Source organism: Bos grunniens, chromosome 16, assembly GCF_055505025.1.
Source record: "Bos grunniens cultivar Pamir isolate PY7600 chromosome 16, Bosgru_T2T1.0, whole genome shotgun sequence".
Taxonomy (NCBI): Eukaryota; Metazoa; Chordata; class Mammalia; order Artiodactyla; family Bovidae; genus Bos; species Bos grunniens.
The window spans coordinates 30,380,450-30,396,892 of NC_141180.1; the positions used below are offsets into that span (position 1 = coordinate 30,380,450).

General features: G+C 59.6%; 2 protein-coding genes across 5 annotated transcripts in view; one reads left to right on the top strand and one right to left on the bottom strand.

The window, feature by feature from the left end:
- Positions 1-3,707: 3,707 nt before the first annotated feature.
- On the bottom strand, positions 3,708-10,982 carry LOC147356500 (uncharacterized). 2 transcript variants are annotated; one of them, XM_086344145.1, is made up of 4 exons: positions 10,540-10,982; positions 10,330-10,425; positions 6,187-6,274; positions 3,708-4,057 (listed from the first exon to the last, which is right to left on the bottom strand). In XM_086344145.1, the coding sequence occupies exons 1-4, from the start codon at positions 10,867-10,869 to the stop codon at positions 3,846-3,848; spliced, it is 726 nt and encodes a 241-aa protein (XP_086200271.1). In that variant the 5' UTR covers positions 10,870-10,982; the 3' UTR covers positions 3,708-3,845. The 2 variants fall into 2 exon arrangements, 1 of the variants encoding a protein (XP_086200271.1); XR_015143323.1 differs by lacking the exons at positions 3,708-4,057; positions 10,540-10,982 and adding an exon at positions 4,355-4,548 and having other exon boundaries at positions 10,330-10,475.
- Positions 10,983-11,056: 74 nt separating this feature from the next.
- Positions 11,057-16,443, top strand: part of PRKCZ (protein kinase C zeta) — a 100,040-nt gene continuing 94,653 nt past the window's right edge. For 2 of the 3 annotated variants that reach the window (XM_086344138.1, XM_086344141.1), the window contains exon 1: positions 11,057-11,304. Coding sequence is in view for 1 of the 3 variants with exons in the window: in XM_086344137.1 (XP_086200263.1) it covers positions 11,228-11,304; positions 15,512-15,633 (199 nt within the window). In the remaining 2 variants the exon portion in view is untranslated. Of the gene's footprint in view, positions 11,305-15,511; positions 15,634-16,443 lie in introns of all 3 variants that reach the window. The other variant, XM_086344137.1, reaches the window with a different exon arrangement.

Consider the following 16,443-nt stretch of genomic DNA (forward strand, 5'->3'; position numbering starts at 1 on the left):
GTCTCCACCATCACACCCCAGCTTCAGGGAGCTGCCCCAACTGTACGAGGTGCCACCTCCTTCGGATGGTCCACCCCACTCAAAGGTGAGCACTCACATCAATAAACTGTCCCCTTTCCAGCCTTATGTCCACCCTGCCCCCATTCCAACATCCTGGAGAGCCACCCCCACGCGGCCAAGCACGGGCAAGCCAGGGGTTGTAGGTTCCCCACGTCTGTGCTCAGGCCACTGAAACTCAGTCCTCGCTGTCGGTCTGGACACTGAGAGGGAAGGCGGGGGGAGGCGGGCAGATTCTGAACAGCATGAGATAGTGGGGTGAATCGTGTCCCCCAGAAGATGCCTTAGGACCTCTTCATGGCGCCTGTGAGAGTGACATTGGGAAAAGGGTCTCGGAAGATGCGGTTAAGATGCAGGTTTAGATGAAATGGGTCTCGGGCCCACCCCCCGCATCCTCAGTTAAGGAGCGGACACAGTGAGACGGGACAGAGGCAGGGAGGCATCCACAGGCCACGGAGCCTGAGGCAGGGGCTGGCAGGGGTCCTCCCTGCAGAAGCCTCCAGCCTGCCCCACTCTCGCCGCAGGCTTCTGCCCTCGACCGTGGGAACGGATTTCTGCTGTTTTCAAGACTCCCTAGTCTGTGGCCCTTTATTACAGCAGCAGTCCCCAACCTTTCTGGCACCAGGGACTGGTTTTGTGGAAGACGATTTCTTCCATAGAGAAGGAGCTGGTCTCAGGCGGATTCTCATGAGGAGCAGGCAAACTAGATCCCTCACGTGAACGAGTCTCAGTTCACAGTAGCGTTCTGCTCTTCGAGGGTCTGATGCTGCCACGGATCTGATGGGAGGCAGCGCTCCCCATGAGAGAGCGATGGGGGAGCGGCTGTGAACACAAAGCTTCACTCCCTCCCCTGCCTGCTACTCACCTCCCTCTGCGCAACCTGGCTCCTGACAGGACCAGTACCAGTCTAGGGGTCTAGGGATTGGGAACCCCGGATTACAGCATCCATAGGAATCTCATATGGCAAGTGCCCTTCGACAAAGGTATTGTTGCTGAGTCACTCATTTGTGTCTGACTCTTTGGGACCCCATGGACTGTAGCCCCCCTAGCTCCTCTCTCCATGGGATTTCCCAGGCAAGAATATTGGAGTGGGTTTTCAGTCCCTTCTCCAGGTGATCTTCCCGACCCAGGGATGAAACCCGCATTTCCTGCACTGGCAGGTGGGTTCTTTACTGCTGAGCCACCTGGGAAGCCCACGTGTATTTTTAGGGACTCCCAAACAAGTGCAATACGACTAAGATTACAAGACCCTCAGGTGGACTCGCTTACATGGACCGTGAACCTCAGGCCTATGCCTCCCAGTCCAGGTCCGGATCTTAGCACAAGGTCTGGCAAGGGCTCAGGTCAGCCCTCTCGAGGGTCTAGGATTGGACCCGGGGCCTGATGTGACATCAGTACCCCCTGCCCTCCAACTGCAGGAGATGGGGTGACCTGGAGAACTTGCCGGCTCTCCCTGCCCCCAAGGCCGCAGCTGGCTCTGGACACAGCGGCAGGAGGTGTGCAGGCCTCTTCTCACCTCTCACATCCAACAGCAGAGCTGGGCCCTTGGTGTCACTCTCGAGCAGCAACCCCAGGTCTCTTCCAGGACCCAGCAGTGCATCGGCCTCAAGGACCTCAGCGTGTGCAGTGACCTTGGGAAGTGACCCCAGGAGGCAGGAGCAAGCTGGGGCTGGGTGGGGGAGATGGAGGGAAAGCTGGGGGAGTGTGGTCTCCATCCCCGGAGCCCCTGAAAGGCCCCTTGCCACTGCCCTCTGAGGGTGATCAGCTGGGTCTCTTACTCCTGGCCGAGGGCAGCCCCTAGGGATATTAACCCCCACTCTTTCAGGCTGCCCCATCCTGGGTCGAGCAGGTCAGAGGAAGTCCCAGGTGGGACAGTTGTGGAGACAGGGCACTGGCCGTGTGCTCAGGGACTGTCCACCTGCTGCTGAGGATGGAGGTGAGCTGAGGGGCCCTGGCTGAGAGCCGAGAGCCCCCACAACTAGGAGGTTCTGGATTTCCTGTGTCACAGGTAAGGCTTGCAGGGAAAATGAACGCGTTGTCTCCTGTGCCCACGCTCTACTCCCTGCCCAGTGTGGCTCCTGGGTTGAGAAGTCCTAGAACATGGTGGCTATGGTGTGGGCTCCTGACCCAGTGCCTCTCATGTAAACTTGGGAGGTGACTCACCCACCAGGGGACCCTCAGCTGCTAAGTAGGAGGTGATGGTGTGTGGTCGTTGTGAACGTGAACTGCTGTGAATAATAAAAAGAACCTGCAACAGGGCTTGCAGTCTGCTTCACTCAGTTGTTGAGTCGCTGAGTCGTGCCCGACTCTTATGCAACCCTGTGGACGGCAGCCCACCAGGCTCCACTCAGGAGGTGCTACTTAACAGCTGTTGTTGCCCAAGGTACCCATCTGCCCAGCTGGGAGGCGATTAGCCAGGTGGCGGAGACCTGCAGGAGAGCCTGGTTAGTGTTTGGGTTTGTTGTTGTTGTTCAGTTATGCCCAACTCTTTGCGGCCCCATAGACTGCAGCATGCCAGGCTTCCCTGGAATGCTTCACTATCTCCTGGAGTTGGCTCAAACTCATGTCCATTCAGTCGGTGATGCCATCCAACCATCTCATCCTCTGTCACCCCCTTCTCCTCCTGCCTTCAATCTTTCCCAGCATCAGTGTCTTTTCTAACAAGTTGGCTCTTTGCATCAGGTGGTCAAAGTGCTGGAGCTTCAGCTACAGCCTGTCCTTCCAATGAATATTCATGGTAGATTTTCTTTAGGACTGATTGGTTTGATCTCCTTGCTGTCCAAGGGACTCTCAAGAGTCTTCTCCAACACCACAGTTCAAAAGTATCAATTCTTGGGCGTTCAGCCTTCTTTATGGTCCAATTTTTACATCCGTACATGGCTACTGGAAAAATTATAGCTTTGACTGTTCTTCACTTTGTGACTAGTCACTTTGTGACTACTACTTCATTTCACAAAGTGACTATTCATCACTTTGTCAGCAAAGGGATGTTTCTGCTTTTTAATACTCTAAGTTTGTCATAGCTTTTCTTCCAAGAAGCAAGTGTCTTTTAATTTCATGGCTGCAGTCACCATCCACAGTGATTTGGGTTTAGACACTCGAAATAGGGTTTGCAGTGATGACAGTGGACTTGCAATCTGGGATGTCTTGAAAATTCCCTGAAGACTTTTAGCTCCTGTCTAGCAGAGCAAGGGCACCTCCAGGAGACGTTGGCCTCTTCCTCAGAGGGGGCTGCACTGCCCTCTAAAGAAGGATCGGTCCTGAGAAATGGAGGAGCCCCCTTTCCCAGCCTGGGAAGCTCTGCTCCCATTTCCCGCTGGGATGCTGCTCCCCTTGGGCCTCAGGTCTCTGCACCTCTTAGGAGCAAGGTGCCACCTGCCTGTCACCCTGCACTGTCTCTCCAAGGAGGCCTGTGCCCACTCAGCATGGACCAACCCCTTGGGAGAAGGAGCAGGTTGTCTGCCTAGTATAAATACCTGGGTTCCTGGAGCTCAGGTTCATCTCCTGTAAGGGACCAACTGTGCATGCAGTGCCCACCAGGGCTGCCTTCCTCAGGTGCCCACCAGGGGGCCGAGGTGCCCGAGTTCCTGGTTGGGGTGGCCGTGGGTTTCGTGTCCTCAGCCTGGGGCACCAGCAGCCCCACTCTCCTGGGTACAAGGGCCCCAGGCCTGGCCTTCATGGGTCCTGGGAACTCTCCGGCCAGGCTGGTGGCTTCCTCTCGGAGTTACCCTGAGGTACCGTGCTGGGGGGTAAGGGGGGGGCATGGAGGGGCCTGCCTTCAATCTGTGCTAGACCCTCTCAGGGCCGAAGAGCCCCACTCGCCCACCTGGTGGGAGCTGCAGAGGTGAAGTGCCATGCATCCTGAGGGCATCTGTCAACTCCAGCTGCTCTGCCTGGTGAGCGCCGTCAGGGGTCCGTGAGGGCTGAGGGTGCAGCTGGCTGTCCCGAGGGGACAGTAGTGAATCAATTCCTAGGTAGGTTGATAAGAAGTTCGGGGTTCCTGAGGAGGAGAGAGGGGTCTAGAGTTCTCAAGGAAGAGGAAAGAACATTTTTTTGTGCATTGCTTTGTCTTAGTCAATATAACAGTGTATTTCTCCTTAACAAGAACCTTCTGACTAATCCTATCATCTTAAAATGTATGTTGTGGGAGTGGGTCTGGTAAAACCTGTCTATTGTTAGTTCTAATCTTGTTAATTTAAGATGTTGTGAGAGTGGGTCTGGTAAAAGTATATAAGGCCTTGATAAGGGTAATAAGTGGGGGCACTCTCTGTCCCCCTTCTGATGTCTATGTCAGAAGCTTTCTCTGTCCCTTTTTCACTTTAATAAAACTCTGCTACACAAAAGCTCTTGAGTGATCAAGCCTGGTCCCTGGTCCTGAAGCTAAATTTTCTTTGGAGATCATGAATCCAACATCATTCCCTGTAAGCCAGGTCCACGCCCAGAGGAGGCTGCTGACCCTGGGTGACGATGAGACTCCAGAGGGTCTTCTCCCTGTGTGGGAAAACTTTCTTCAGACTGATGCCTGCACACAGCCGGGCTGGAGCTCCCTGCTGGACAGTGTCCTGCTTATCCATCTGCTGGTCTGCCTGGGCTACTTGGCAGGGGTGCTGGCAGTGCTGCTCCTGCCTGGCCGCGTGTGCTGCATTGCATGTGTGTATGCGTGCCTGAGTGTGCACCTGTCTATCACAGGGTCACGTGGAGCCTGTGGCCAGGCGGGTCACCTTCCACCTTGGACCCTGCAGCTGACATGGGGACGTCTGGTTTGGAACTGTTGGCACTTCTGGTTCTTTCCGTAAAGCAGATCCCCAGGAGCAGAATGACGGGACCTGCCGATGCAGGCATGCTCTGTGCACCGGTCTCCCCGGAAGGCAGGCCCTGCTGCACCTTCCCTGCTGGACAGGGGCCTTCTGCCTGCCCCCACCCCCACCCCCACCCCCAGGGTTAAGGACAGCAGTTCAGAAGCAATGATGGGCTTCTAGCCTTGCTCACCCACCTTGGGCCACAGCCTTGGGCTCCCATGGGCAGGGCTCAGTGATGTGGGGGCAGTGCAGCCAGGTGGGTCCTGATGCAGGTGGCCCACTGAGGACAGGCAAGGGGCTCAGGCGGAGAGCTGGGGACCTGTCCCAGCTCCACCACCATGTTTCCCTGTGACGCCTTGTGGCTAAAATAGCCCTGGCTCAGTATTGCCATGGCGACCGTGCTGGGTGCTGCCTCCCCAGCTTGCTTTGGGTTTTAAATATAATCCCAGGCAGCTGAGGGGATGGGGGAGCGGCTGTTTCCCGCAGGAGGGGGAGCACCCCTCCCCCACGGTGCTCTGACGGCTCATCTTAGGCCCCGTCCAGTGGGCACGTCCAGCCTGAAGGGAGAGATGTGTGTGTGTGTCCCCACTGTCCTGGGTAGGGCTGGTCTCAGCCCTAGAACCTGGACAAAGCACTGGCCAACCTGACCTCGGTGTCCCCCTCCGGAGAGAGGTCATGTCCTAGGTAGGTGCCCGGGGCTGAGGCTGGCACAGGGCCTGCCCTGGGGTGCCTTGCCCGGTGATCTTCAGCTGGGTAATGGACGTGAGGTCAGCCATGAGCGTGTGGGATGTGCCTGCTCTGCAGTGACCAGCCCTTGCCAGCAAAGCAGTCGGTGTCCTGCCAGTCCCCCTCCAGCCTGGACACTCACCCCCCACGCCGGCTCCGCTGTCCTGCATCTGTGGACACGGCCTCTCCTAGAACCTCCAGCAGCACATGCATGTGGAAACACATGCAGGCCCACAATCACGTGCCGTAGCACACACACACACACACACACACACACAGACTGTCTGGGTCCACAGACAAGCTTTGTGGTGCCTTCAGACAGGGAGCATCAGTGTAACTGATGGCTGAGATGAACGCGTTGCTGTCGGGGGAAGACAGGGCTTATGCCATCGGAGAGATGAACTTGGAGGGGCCCCTCCCAGGTGGACTCGTGGTCTGAGCATATGGTGAACATCCTTAGCCCCGTGCCCAAGACTCCCACCGTGTCCAGCTGTGCCCTCTGCTGGGAACTTGCAGCACTGCGCCCGAGGGAATGCGCTGGGGGTGAGGCAGGCCCAGATGCTCCTCCACACCCGCAAGACACTGGGTCACTGCGGTGACCCACCTGATCCAAGTGCCAGCGGTGCTGGGGGAGAGACCCTCAGGATCACCTGGAAGGAAGCCCGTCTAGGGTTACAGGTAGAAAACGGTGCCTGAAAAAAAAACAAAACTGTGCCTGAGTCTGATAGACACACGGCTGCCCAGACATACACACACCGACGTGCCTGCGTGGACACAGGCACCCTCCCAACCTCCCTGCTCCCCAGGACCCAGGGCCTTCCACAGGCTCCTCCACCCACCACTCCTCACATCCTCAGGTCCCCTGGGCAGGGTCCCTTCCAAGGCCGTGGGCACACCCCACTGTCTCCTGTCTCTCTGCCAGGTCTGACCTGCCCCGTGCCACCTGGGTGTAGGCTCTCATCTGCACAGTCAACGGAATGAAGGAGCAGGTAAAGCGAATGTTGTCACTGAGCCAGTCTCTCCAGACCGCGAGGTCCCAGACGAGGAAAGGAAGCACCTTCAGTCGTCCCCCGACAGCTGTGTGCCCAACGCCTGTCAGCGGGTGCCTGGGCTTTCTAGTGACCTGTGTGGTCCTCACCTGGCCCTGCGTGGGTCAGTGTCACACCTGAAAGGATGACCAGTCCCCACCCCCTACCTTCCAGGCTCAGGGAGATGCCAGCTCCGCCAGTCATCTCTTCCTGGGCTGCCCCAGGGCTGGCCTGGCACAAATGTAGCCTGTGAACCTTCCTGGCCGGGGCCTCGCAGTCTGGAGAGACTGGCTCAGTGACAACATTTGTTTCACCTGCTCCTTCATTCTGTTGACCGTGCAGATGAGAGTCTGCACCCAGGTGGCACGGGGCAGGTCAGACCTGGCAGAGAGACAGTGGGGTCTGCCCACGGCCTTGGAAGGGACCCTGCCCAGGGGACCTGAGGATGTGAGGAGGTGGGTGCTGAGACCAGCCCCTCAGGCAGGACCACTGACCCCCAGCGGAGGCCTTTGCTTCTGTCTGATGGGGCTCACTGAGCATAAATTCCACCTGACTTTTACCTTTCACCTATAAGGGCTCAGTTGTTGATATTATTTCATAAAGAACATTTATCAAAGAAAGTAAGGGGGCCAGCCATGCACCGGGGGTGGGGGCACTCTGTCTTGCCCACCTCCTCCCAAAGGGCCCACAGCGGGTGGGACGCACATGCAGCAGCCCCGCCCTGGGTCCCAGGTGACTGGAAGGGCAGAAGGCCCAGTTGGGTTTGGGAGGGGCGTCAGCACAGGAGGAGGTCTTCTCTGCCTGCACCCACTGCTGTCAGAGCTCTACAATGAGCCTCTGTCACTTTTATAAGCAGCTAAAAACAACACACCTTTGTACTTTCCACTTTGGAGATAATAGGTGTTTGTGATCATGAAAGTTTATGAGATCTTTGTGGAAAACTGGGAAATAGAGAAACTGCCCAGAAGTGGAAAGGACTGGCCCTCAGCGGCCAGGCTGTCCTCAGGTCTGTCTCCGCTGTTCCGCACCCAGGCGCCGGGCGAGTCCTCTCATGACCTCATCACACCGCAGCCTGCTGGCAGGTGAGCCCCAGAACAGGCCCAGGGTCCAGGGGGACAACTGGCCCCAGCGTTTCCAAGGGGTCTCCACCCTCTCACTCATCGTTCACGCCAGCCGTGCCAGACGCTGGACACAGCGGTGACTCAGGCTGATAGAGTCCCAGCCTGCCAACCACTGGAACACCCTGTGCCTATGGCCGGGATGCAGGGTGAACGGTGGACACCAGGCAGGCACACCTGCCTGTCACTCACTGGGGACCAGCCCTATGCCCTCGAGGCCCCGGGGTGTGGGAGACTCAGCGGCCTCACCCTCTGGAGCTGGGTCCATTGGCCTGAGCTGCCTGGGGTTGTTTTGCAAAGCTTGTTGGGGAGTGGGGGAGGGGCTCAGGGAAGTGTTCTGGGCATTCTGGACAACCATGTACCCTCACCAGGGCCTGGGGCTGGTTATGGTCGGAGACCCCAGTCCCAGAATAGGCCTTTCCCCTCCCCCAGCCCTCTTGGAGAACAGAGGCTCCACCCTCCAAACCCACCTGACCCCGAGTGGGCAGCAACAGCCCCCTTTGGACTTCCTCACTAAGACTGGTGGCTCCAGCTTCCAGCCTCCTGGATGGAGGGTCCCACGTGGCCCTCAGGTTTTCAGGCAAAGGCCAGTATCCATGGGGCCACTTGGATGTGGAGGCTCCCATTGCGGCCAGGGCTTCCTTCCTTAGAAAGGGCTCTTGTGTTTGGTAGGGCCTTGGATGGAGCAGGTCCAGGAGATGGTGCCCAGGGAAAGGCTCTGGTTGGCCAGTGCTGCCTTCAGTGGGCATCAAGGACTGGACCCACTGACCCTTCCTCCTCTGTCTCCACCCCACTCTGGGGCAGGAACGTGGGGAGAGGGCGCAGTGGGGCATCTTGCCTAAGGCCACATGCCAGGCTGGGCTGCCGATAGCCCAGGGGACACAGCCCCAGTGCTGGCCATGGGGCCAAGAGAGGGGGACTGGGGACTGTATCCCACACTCTCGCCCCTGGACTGCAAGTTCCTGCGCCCTCCTGTGGTGGGCGTGGAGGGATGTCCACGGGGTGGGGCTGAGAGCAGACTCACACGGGCGTCAGAAATGTTGAGTGGGCGCTGTAAGTAAGTGTGGGTCTGGGCAAAAGTGCCACCACACACACAAAGGCCCGGAGGCAGAAGGCAGCCGGGGGCTGGTGGGGATGAACCAGAATGAGGCCGGCGGGAGGCAGGGCAGGAAGGCCTGGGGTCCCTTAAGATGATGGGAACCACTGCAACTCTTACGTCCAGAGAGATGGACATGGATGGACTGAGGTTTTAGGGAAACAGAAGGCTGATGCAAAAATCCCAGCTGGACCAGGTGGCAGCAGTGGATGTAATCACCAAATGGAGGTGACCACCCCACACCAGAGAACTCTGACCCGAGAGTGGAAAAAGGAGGGGTGGGCACCCTGAGATGGAGAAGGGCCTGTCTGAGGGAGGCCTGGTGGGATGAGAGATGGTGGAGGGTGAGGGGGATGGTCAGCCCAGTGGGGCCATCGAGCTTGGGAACGAATCTTGAGCCCTAAGTGGACATGAGCAGCTCAAGGGTCTGAGAAGCATCAAAGACTGAGGCGGATGTGGTGGGGGCGCATTTCCAGGCTGAGCAGCTCAAGGGTCTGAGAAGCACCGAAGACTGAGGCGGAGAGGGTGGGGGTGCATTTCCAGGCTGCCGGAGGAAGCAGCAGAGGGAGGTGCAGGAGAGGTGGGAGACGGCAGCGTTCAGGGGTGAGTATGCTGCCAGGGGTCAGTTCAGAAAAAAGCAGAGAATTGGCCAGTGTATGTAAAACACAGGAGTTGGTGGTGACAGTGGGGGACGAGGAGGGCTGAGAAAGTGGAGATGAGGCTGCAGATAGTTGGGAGGCGGGGCAGGCGGGTATTATGTTGTAAAGAAGAGCAGAGAAGTGGGCAGGCAGGTGTGGTATAGAGAGGGCTTTGTTTTTTTAGGATGGGGAGTTCAAACCATCCTAAGTAGGAGAGAGGTGGGCTGTCAACAGATTTGTGTGTCCATCTCTAGGGAGGACAAAGGTTCTATGACCATAGGGACATGGTTCTTCAGGAACACCCAGCACCCTGTGCTGGGAGGCGCCAGGAAATGTCTGTGGAATGAAAGGTGAATGAGAAAGCCTCACATTATGCAGGTGAGGAGTTGTGAGGGCTTAGCCAGGACTGGAGGCGAGGGTCAGAGGTTGCCAACGGGGTAGCGGTGGGGGAGGGGAGGGAGGCAGGCAACAGGGGTGTGGCCCAGCGGAGGACCGGGCTTGGTCGGGAAGGCAGGAATGCTGGGTCTGCAGATCCCCGAGCCCCGGTGGGCACCCGGTGCCCGGCTGAGGTGCTACAAATTGCAGATTTGGGTCCCTGTGGATGCAACCAGTTAAGGACGTGCTCCTTGGAAAAACCCCATCCCAAGGTTAAGGGGAATGGGCCCAGGATAGAGGCACCTGGGGGGTGGCGGCGTGGAGAGTGTTCCAAAGAGACAGTCCCGGACAAACGCCCGGTGTTACTAAGACCCAGAGAGGATGTGGATTCAGAAGTGAAGGTCTCAGGCGGCCTGGACAAACGCAGTCCTTTTGTCCCGGACCGAGGAGTGAACTGGAGCAGAGGGAGCAAGCCAGCGAGTGTAGACAAACCTTCTGCACGGAGAGGAGGGCCGCTGAGTCCGGACCTGACGGCTGTGACCTTCGCCGGGTTCTAGGCTCTTTGCAGTCTGTCTCCGCATCTCTAAGCTGGTAGAACGCGTGTCACTCATTCTCATTCCGAGCGCCGTTCGGAATCCAGGGTCGAAGGGGCGACCCGTTGCCGCTGTCCCCTAGCCCGGGAGCTCGCAGACTCGCGCTCACCTGAATTACCCGGACTGTGAGCTCAGACTGCTGGAGTTTCAATTCAGCGAGTCTGGGCTGGAACCTGTATTTCCAAAAGTTCTCGAGACGCTCAGTGCGGGAGCCCACCTGGGAACAGCGGCCCCGGGAGCCCACTGCACCCGGGGACAGACGTGCCGGGCGGGCAGGGGGCGCGCGTTGCCGGGCAGAGCCGGGCCACGCGCGCTCCCATTGGCCGCAGGTGGGGCCGCACCCCGCCCGACAGGTAGTCCGCCCCGCGCCCCGCCATTGGGCTGCAGCTGCGGGGTCCCCCGGGGATTGGCCCAGGTGGCGGCCCCGCCTCGCCCTCATTGGCCGCAGGTGCCACCGCCCCCGCCCCGGGACCGCCCGCCCCGCCGATTGGCCGCCGGCGGGGCCTCGGGTCGGCCATGTTCGGACACCCCCCGCCCCCGCGAGGCCTGACGCTGGACTCCGTGCGCGCGCCCCCCGCGCGCGCCCGCCGGCCGCGCCCCCGCCCCTCCCCGCCCCTCCCCGCCCCGCCCGCCGCCAAGTTTCTAGAGTTGGACCAGTGTCCCTCGGTCCGTGCGCCGCGCGCTCCCTTCCGCGTTCCGCCGTCGGCCCCACCTGCGGCCCGGCTCGGCCGCTGGGGCCCCGCGCCATGGCCCGAGTGTCCGGGGCGCGGCGCTGACGGCGACCGGCGGAGCGCGCAATGCCCAGCAGGACGGGCCCCAAGATGGACGGGAGCGGCGGCCGCGGCCGCGTCCGCCTAAAGGCGCACTATAGCGGGTGAGCGCGAGCGCCCGACGGCGGGGCTCGGCCGGGGCGGGGGCTGTGCGAGTCGAGGCGGCGCTGCCGAGTGCAGAGCCGGACGCAGGAAGCTGCCCCCGACCGCGCTGGCCGTCGGGGACTGTACTGCCTCCGCTCGGGAGGCCGAGGTTTGGGGGCAGCGGGCGGTGGCGCGGGAGGGCGGGGACAACGAGGCCCCTCCGGGCCCAGGGGGTCCCAGGAGCTTTGGACGCGCCCGCGCTTAGAGACTGCCCCAGGCGATGCGGGCGCACCGGCCTCACTAGGACTTCACAGACGGGAAAGCTTGCGGGCAGGGCTGGATCAGCGTGCACCCGCCCTCCCGTCCCAACCCCGGCTCGGAGTCGCCGGCCCAGCTCCGAGCGCCGCTGCCTCTCGGGTCAGCGGGTCTCTCCCCGCTCCGACGGGGTTGTCCTGGGCTGGAAGTTGCCCGGAGGGGGCCCGTGGCGCGGAAGACGGGCACCTTGAGGCTCTCCGCGTCTCCGAGCCCCGTGTTGACATTCTCCCTGGGAAGTTGGCCGGTATGTTAAGGCCACAATCTGTAAGGAAGAAAGTTTTCGTCAAATTGTGAAGACTGCTGGCAGGTTTTAAAAGCAGAGGTTTTCTAAACTTTTCCCAATTTACCCGACCGGATATCTCAGTTTAAGACCAGTTTATGTGCGGGAGAAGGGCAGGTGCGGTGAGCCGTGGGGGTCGCGCGAATCGAGGGCACCTGGAGGGCCTGGGGCCCTGCGACTGTCCACACTCGGTGCTCTGGATTTGACCTGCCTCCCTGTGAAATGGGCGAACCGGCGTCCACAGGGGTCAGTGGCCAGACCCCTGGACCGGCCCCGGCGCTCGCTGGATTCTTGGCCGCTGGACAGTCCTGGTGGGGGTGGAGAAGGCTGCGGCCCCCAGCACTGTGCACGCAGATACTGGGGGAGAATGAGGGTATTTGGCTTTTGCAGCCTTCTGCTCCTGTTGGTCTCCAAGAGCCCCCAAATCGGGCGGCTGCCCCCAGGGTCGCCTCTGAGGGGTTGGGGGGTGGGGAAGCTGAATGCCACCTGCAGTTGAACTTGGTGGTTGGGTATAGGGCCTGGAAACCCCAGCTCTTGACCTGGAGAGCACACCTTGTTTGGGGTGTCAGTCAGGACACACCTGCCGTCTCTGCTGTCCGCAGCCTGACTGCCTTGGGAGTGTGGGTGTGGGGTGAGGTGGTGGGAAGGGAATTGGTGGTGGTGCCCTAGAGAATAAGGATTTGTTGGGGGGATGACTGGCCATCCCACCTGAAGAGGATGAGGGATCGAATCTTCTGGCCTGTCAAGGTGGACTGCAGACTGAAGCTGGTGAGGTGTCAGCTGGGTCCCGGCTTGTCCGAGAGGGACGAGTGGCAGTCATACATCAGACAGTCCTCTTTTCTGTCTGGAACCGTGGGATTGAGCAACTAGTGACTGACTGTGGAAATCAGAGCTGATCCTTAGCCAGAGGAAGTCCACACCCGGAGAGGCAGAGGGCAGGTGGGAACCAGACCCCCAGCCCTCCACCCAGGGACGAGTTCCAGTCGGCACTGCGCCCAGGGAGGGGAGGGGGAGGTGGACTCGGCCGGTGTCCGGGCAGTGCTCTGGGAGTCCCTGGGAGTGCTGGCCGAGCAGCCTGTTTAGCCGCCCCTCGCCATCCCCACCCCCTAAGCTTGGGCCCCTGGAGAGCGCTTTGGTTACCTTGGGAAATGTGACCTGTTGAGTCCGGTTTCCTGGAGATGAGGCCACACCCTACACTCTTCCCTCTTCTTCCCCTTCCAACCTGTGCCCCTTCCTCTCTCCTCCCCAGCCCCCTCCTTTCCTCCCCTCCCCCTCTTGGTTCCTCTTCTTTCCTCCCCTCTGAGGCTCCCACCTCTTTATGCCTCCTCCCTCCTTCTGCATCCACCCTTCTTGTTTCTGCCCCAGGCTAACTGTCCCTTCCCTGTCTGAGCTCCTCTTCTCTTCCCAGTGCTTTTCCTAAAGGCTTTGCACTGTTGCCTGGGGAGGGGCCTGGGTTGGGAAACTTAGTCCTCAGGGATGGTAGACCTGACGCAGGCTCCAGAAAGTGTCCGCCAGAATCCTCGCTCACTTATCCAAACCCCAAGGTCCAAGTGAAATTTTGTCCCTGCCCTGTGGCCCGTGGAGGGAGGTTCTGTTTAAGCACCTGGGCGAGGAGCTGAGGGTCAGATACACTGGAGACACTATTGTTAAAAATAGGGGTCTTCAGGGCCCCCCCCACCCCGGAATGGCTTCTGCAATCACCCTTTCCCATCCCCTCTCCTCCCCAGGCCCTCCGGAGGCTTGAGATTAGGGTCACCCCCTTGCCAGTGGGGCTTTTTGAGGGTGTGGTCACTGGAGTCTCAGGGGTGTCCTGTGTTTTGGGGGGTTTCCGGGTGAAGTGTGCTGGGTTTGGAGACCCTGCTCTGCCTGGTTTTCTGAGATGACAGAAAGACCTGGCTGGATCTTCTTCTCTCCAGCTCAAGCCTGGTTTCCAGAACTCAAAGCCTGGGCTGCATATGAAGCTTGGGTGGCCTCGTGGGTGCTGCCCCTGCCCAGGGCTCTGTCTGAGCTGTTTGCTCAGAGAGGCTGCCTGATTCCGGTTTGGGGTGATGCTCGGGGTGGTGGTCAGAGACCTGGTCAGGGAGTGGGACAACCTTTCCCCGCTGTGCTCAGGTTGTGGGGTGGAGGGAAGAGCTAAAGTGCTGTCACTGGGTGATGACCTCAGCCTGGTGTCCGTTGCCTCCAGACCACTGGGGAGCCATCCACCTGACCTCTAGGCCCTGAAGCACCGGGCAGGGGGACTAGCTACCACCTGGGGGTGGAACTGTGGGGGAGGATTGTGGGGCAGGGATAGATAGTTTGCCACCCAGGGATAGATGGGTGGCAAACTCAGTTCCAGAGCTCCCTGTGACGGGGACTGATGGGTGTGCCGGGTGGCACAGGTACAAGGTCTGGGAGATGTGGGAGTGGGGGGGCTTGGTCTCTGGGGCCCCCACTGATAAGCCGTGAGACCCCTCTATGCCTCAGTCTCCCCATTTGCCAAGATGCCACAGGCTTTGGTGAGCTTGGGGCCCTGGGGTGGGCGCTGAGGGTCTGAGCAGATGGGGTGGGTTCCAACTGTGTCCCCCCACCCCCTAGGGAGCGAGCCATGGGCTGGACACGGGCTGCCACGGGCATCCAGCAGATGGATCCTGGATCCTGGTGGCCCTGGGTCTGTTACCTGGTGGACCGAGACGCTCTGTCAACACGCATTTGATAGAATTCAGAAGCCATTGGTGTTAATGCTCAGTGGACCCTGTGTTTCTCTTGTTGGGGGTGTTTCAAAACTTTTTTCAGAGGCTCCCACCCTTGTGGTGTCAGATGTGGATAAACTTCCCCCAACTTCAGTGTATCCTGTGTGATTCCTGCTCAGAGTCTCAGCAGACGTACGTTTACCCATGTCAACACCAGCCCTGCTTTGGGTGGTAGGTGATGTGGGGACAGTGCATGGGGGTGGTGAACACCCCCCCTTCCCTGTCCTAGGGAGTCGAGTGTTCCCTGGTGCTGGCTTGCCTTACCTCTAAGGGCCATTCTCAAAGACTGACCATGAATCCCTGGGCTGTCTTCAACCATCCAGCTTTTATATCCCAAGTGTGGATGAAAAGATAAAAGGCAGTGGCATTCTGGGACTTGGTTTTCCCAACAGACTGGGTCTGGAATTATGTTGTGGCCCTACCAAAGGCAGTTGTTGAATGGTGCCTCCAGGGTTTCAAGAGGCTGTGGCATTGGGGTGATAAGTTAGTCCCCCTCCCCATACCCCCCACCACTTCCCACCTCTCAAAGGTCTCACCCCTGGATACCATGTGGCCCTGTTGGCACCATCGAGGTAGTGGGACGATGTAATAAGGCCTGTGGGCTTGAACTGTACAGTCTGTCCAGCTGCGCCCACCCCTCCTGGGTGACTCCCCCTTACCCTGTCCTTCTGCCCCTCGGAGGCACGTTCAGGTGCCAGGATGGGTGTTTCTGCACCAGGGCACTCATGGTGTAGTTCACATGGCCTGTGGGCAGTGGTTCCGGGGTGCAAGGGGAGCTGTCATACCCTTGGGGACAACACAGCTTCCTGTATTTGATCAACAACTTGGTTAGTTGATCATCAGTATCTCATGTGACTTAAATGTGCTCCCTGGTGAGACCTGTGTGTCCTCTGCGCCCAGGGACCTCCTCATCACCAGCCTGGACTCCGCCACCACCTTCGACGAGCTCTGCGCAGAGGTGCGGGAGATGTGCTGGCTGCACCCGGGCCACCCGCTCACCCTTAAGTGGGTGGACAATGAAGGTGGGCCTGGGGGGTGTGGTGGTCAGGCAGTGGCTTTCTAAACCTGGGCACGGCCCCTTCCCTGTGGAGGTGGACAGCCCTGGGATTAAGCGATTCAAATTAACTAGCTTCTTGTTTCCAGGGAAGAGGCTGTGGCAGGTCATGGAGGGACTAGGGGGCGAGGGTGAGGGTCCCTCAGGGGTGGTCGTCCCCGTCAAGGCCAGCTCTGGTGCTGAGCCCCGGGGAGAGGCTGCAGGAGTACCCCCCACCTTGTGTGGGTCCTAACCTTCCTGACCCCGTTCCTCATGTTCTGGATTTTTCTGGCGGGTGATTTGCTAGCTGAATTGTAGTTTCTCAGGGAAATGGGGAAGGGAGGGTGGCCAGCTCCCTAGGGTCCACCTCTCTTTTCCTTTCCCTCCCTCCTTTCCTGTAGCCAGACACACGTCTGAGATAGTGGAGGGTTTGGAAAACAGTTCAGAAGGGCCTGCCCAGCAGCTCTCAGCCTGGATATGGGAGTGGGGCAGGGTAGGGGCAGGCAGACCTCTGGCCACGTGCCTTTCCGCTGAAGCCAGGCCACGTTGTCCTGGCTCTGGCTGTCCAAGCATCTGTGCTCCTGTCCAGCCTCAGTAGACAAGGAGCCCTTCCTTCCGGTCTAGGACTGGATAGGAAGGGTGCTCATTCTCTCCCAGGCCAGGAAACCTGCCCAGCTTGGCACCCCATGTGGAGCTGTGGGTGAATTCATTGCCATTCTGGGGCTCGTTGGTTCTGACCTGGGCCTTTGGGTTGGGGGGGTGACTCACTCTGGGACCGGCCAACTCTGCCCTGGGCGGC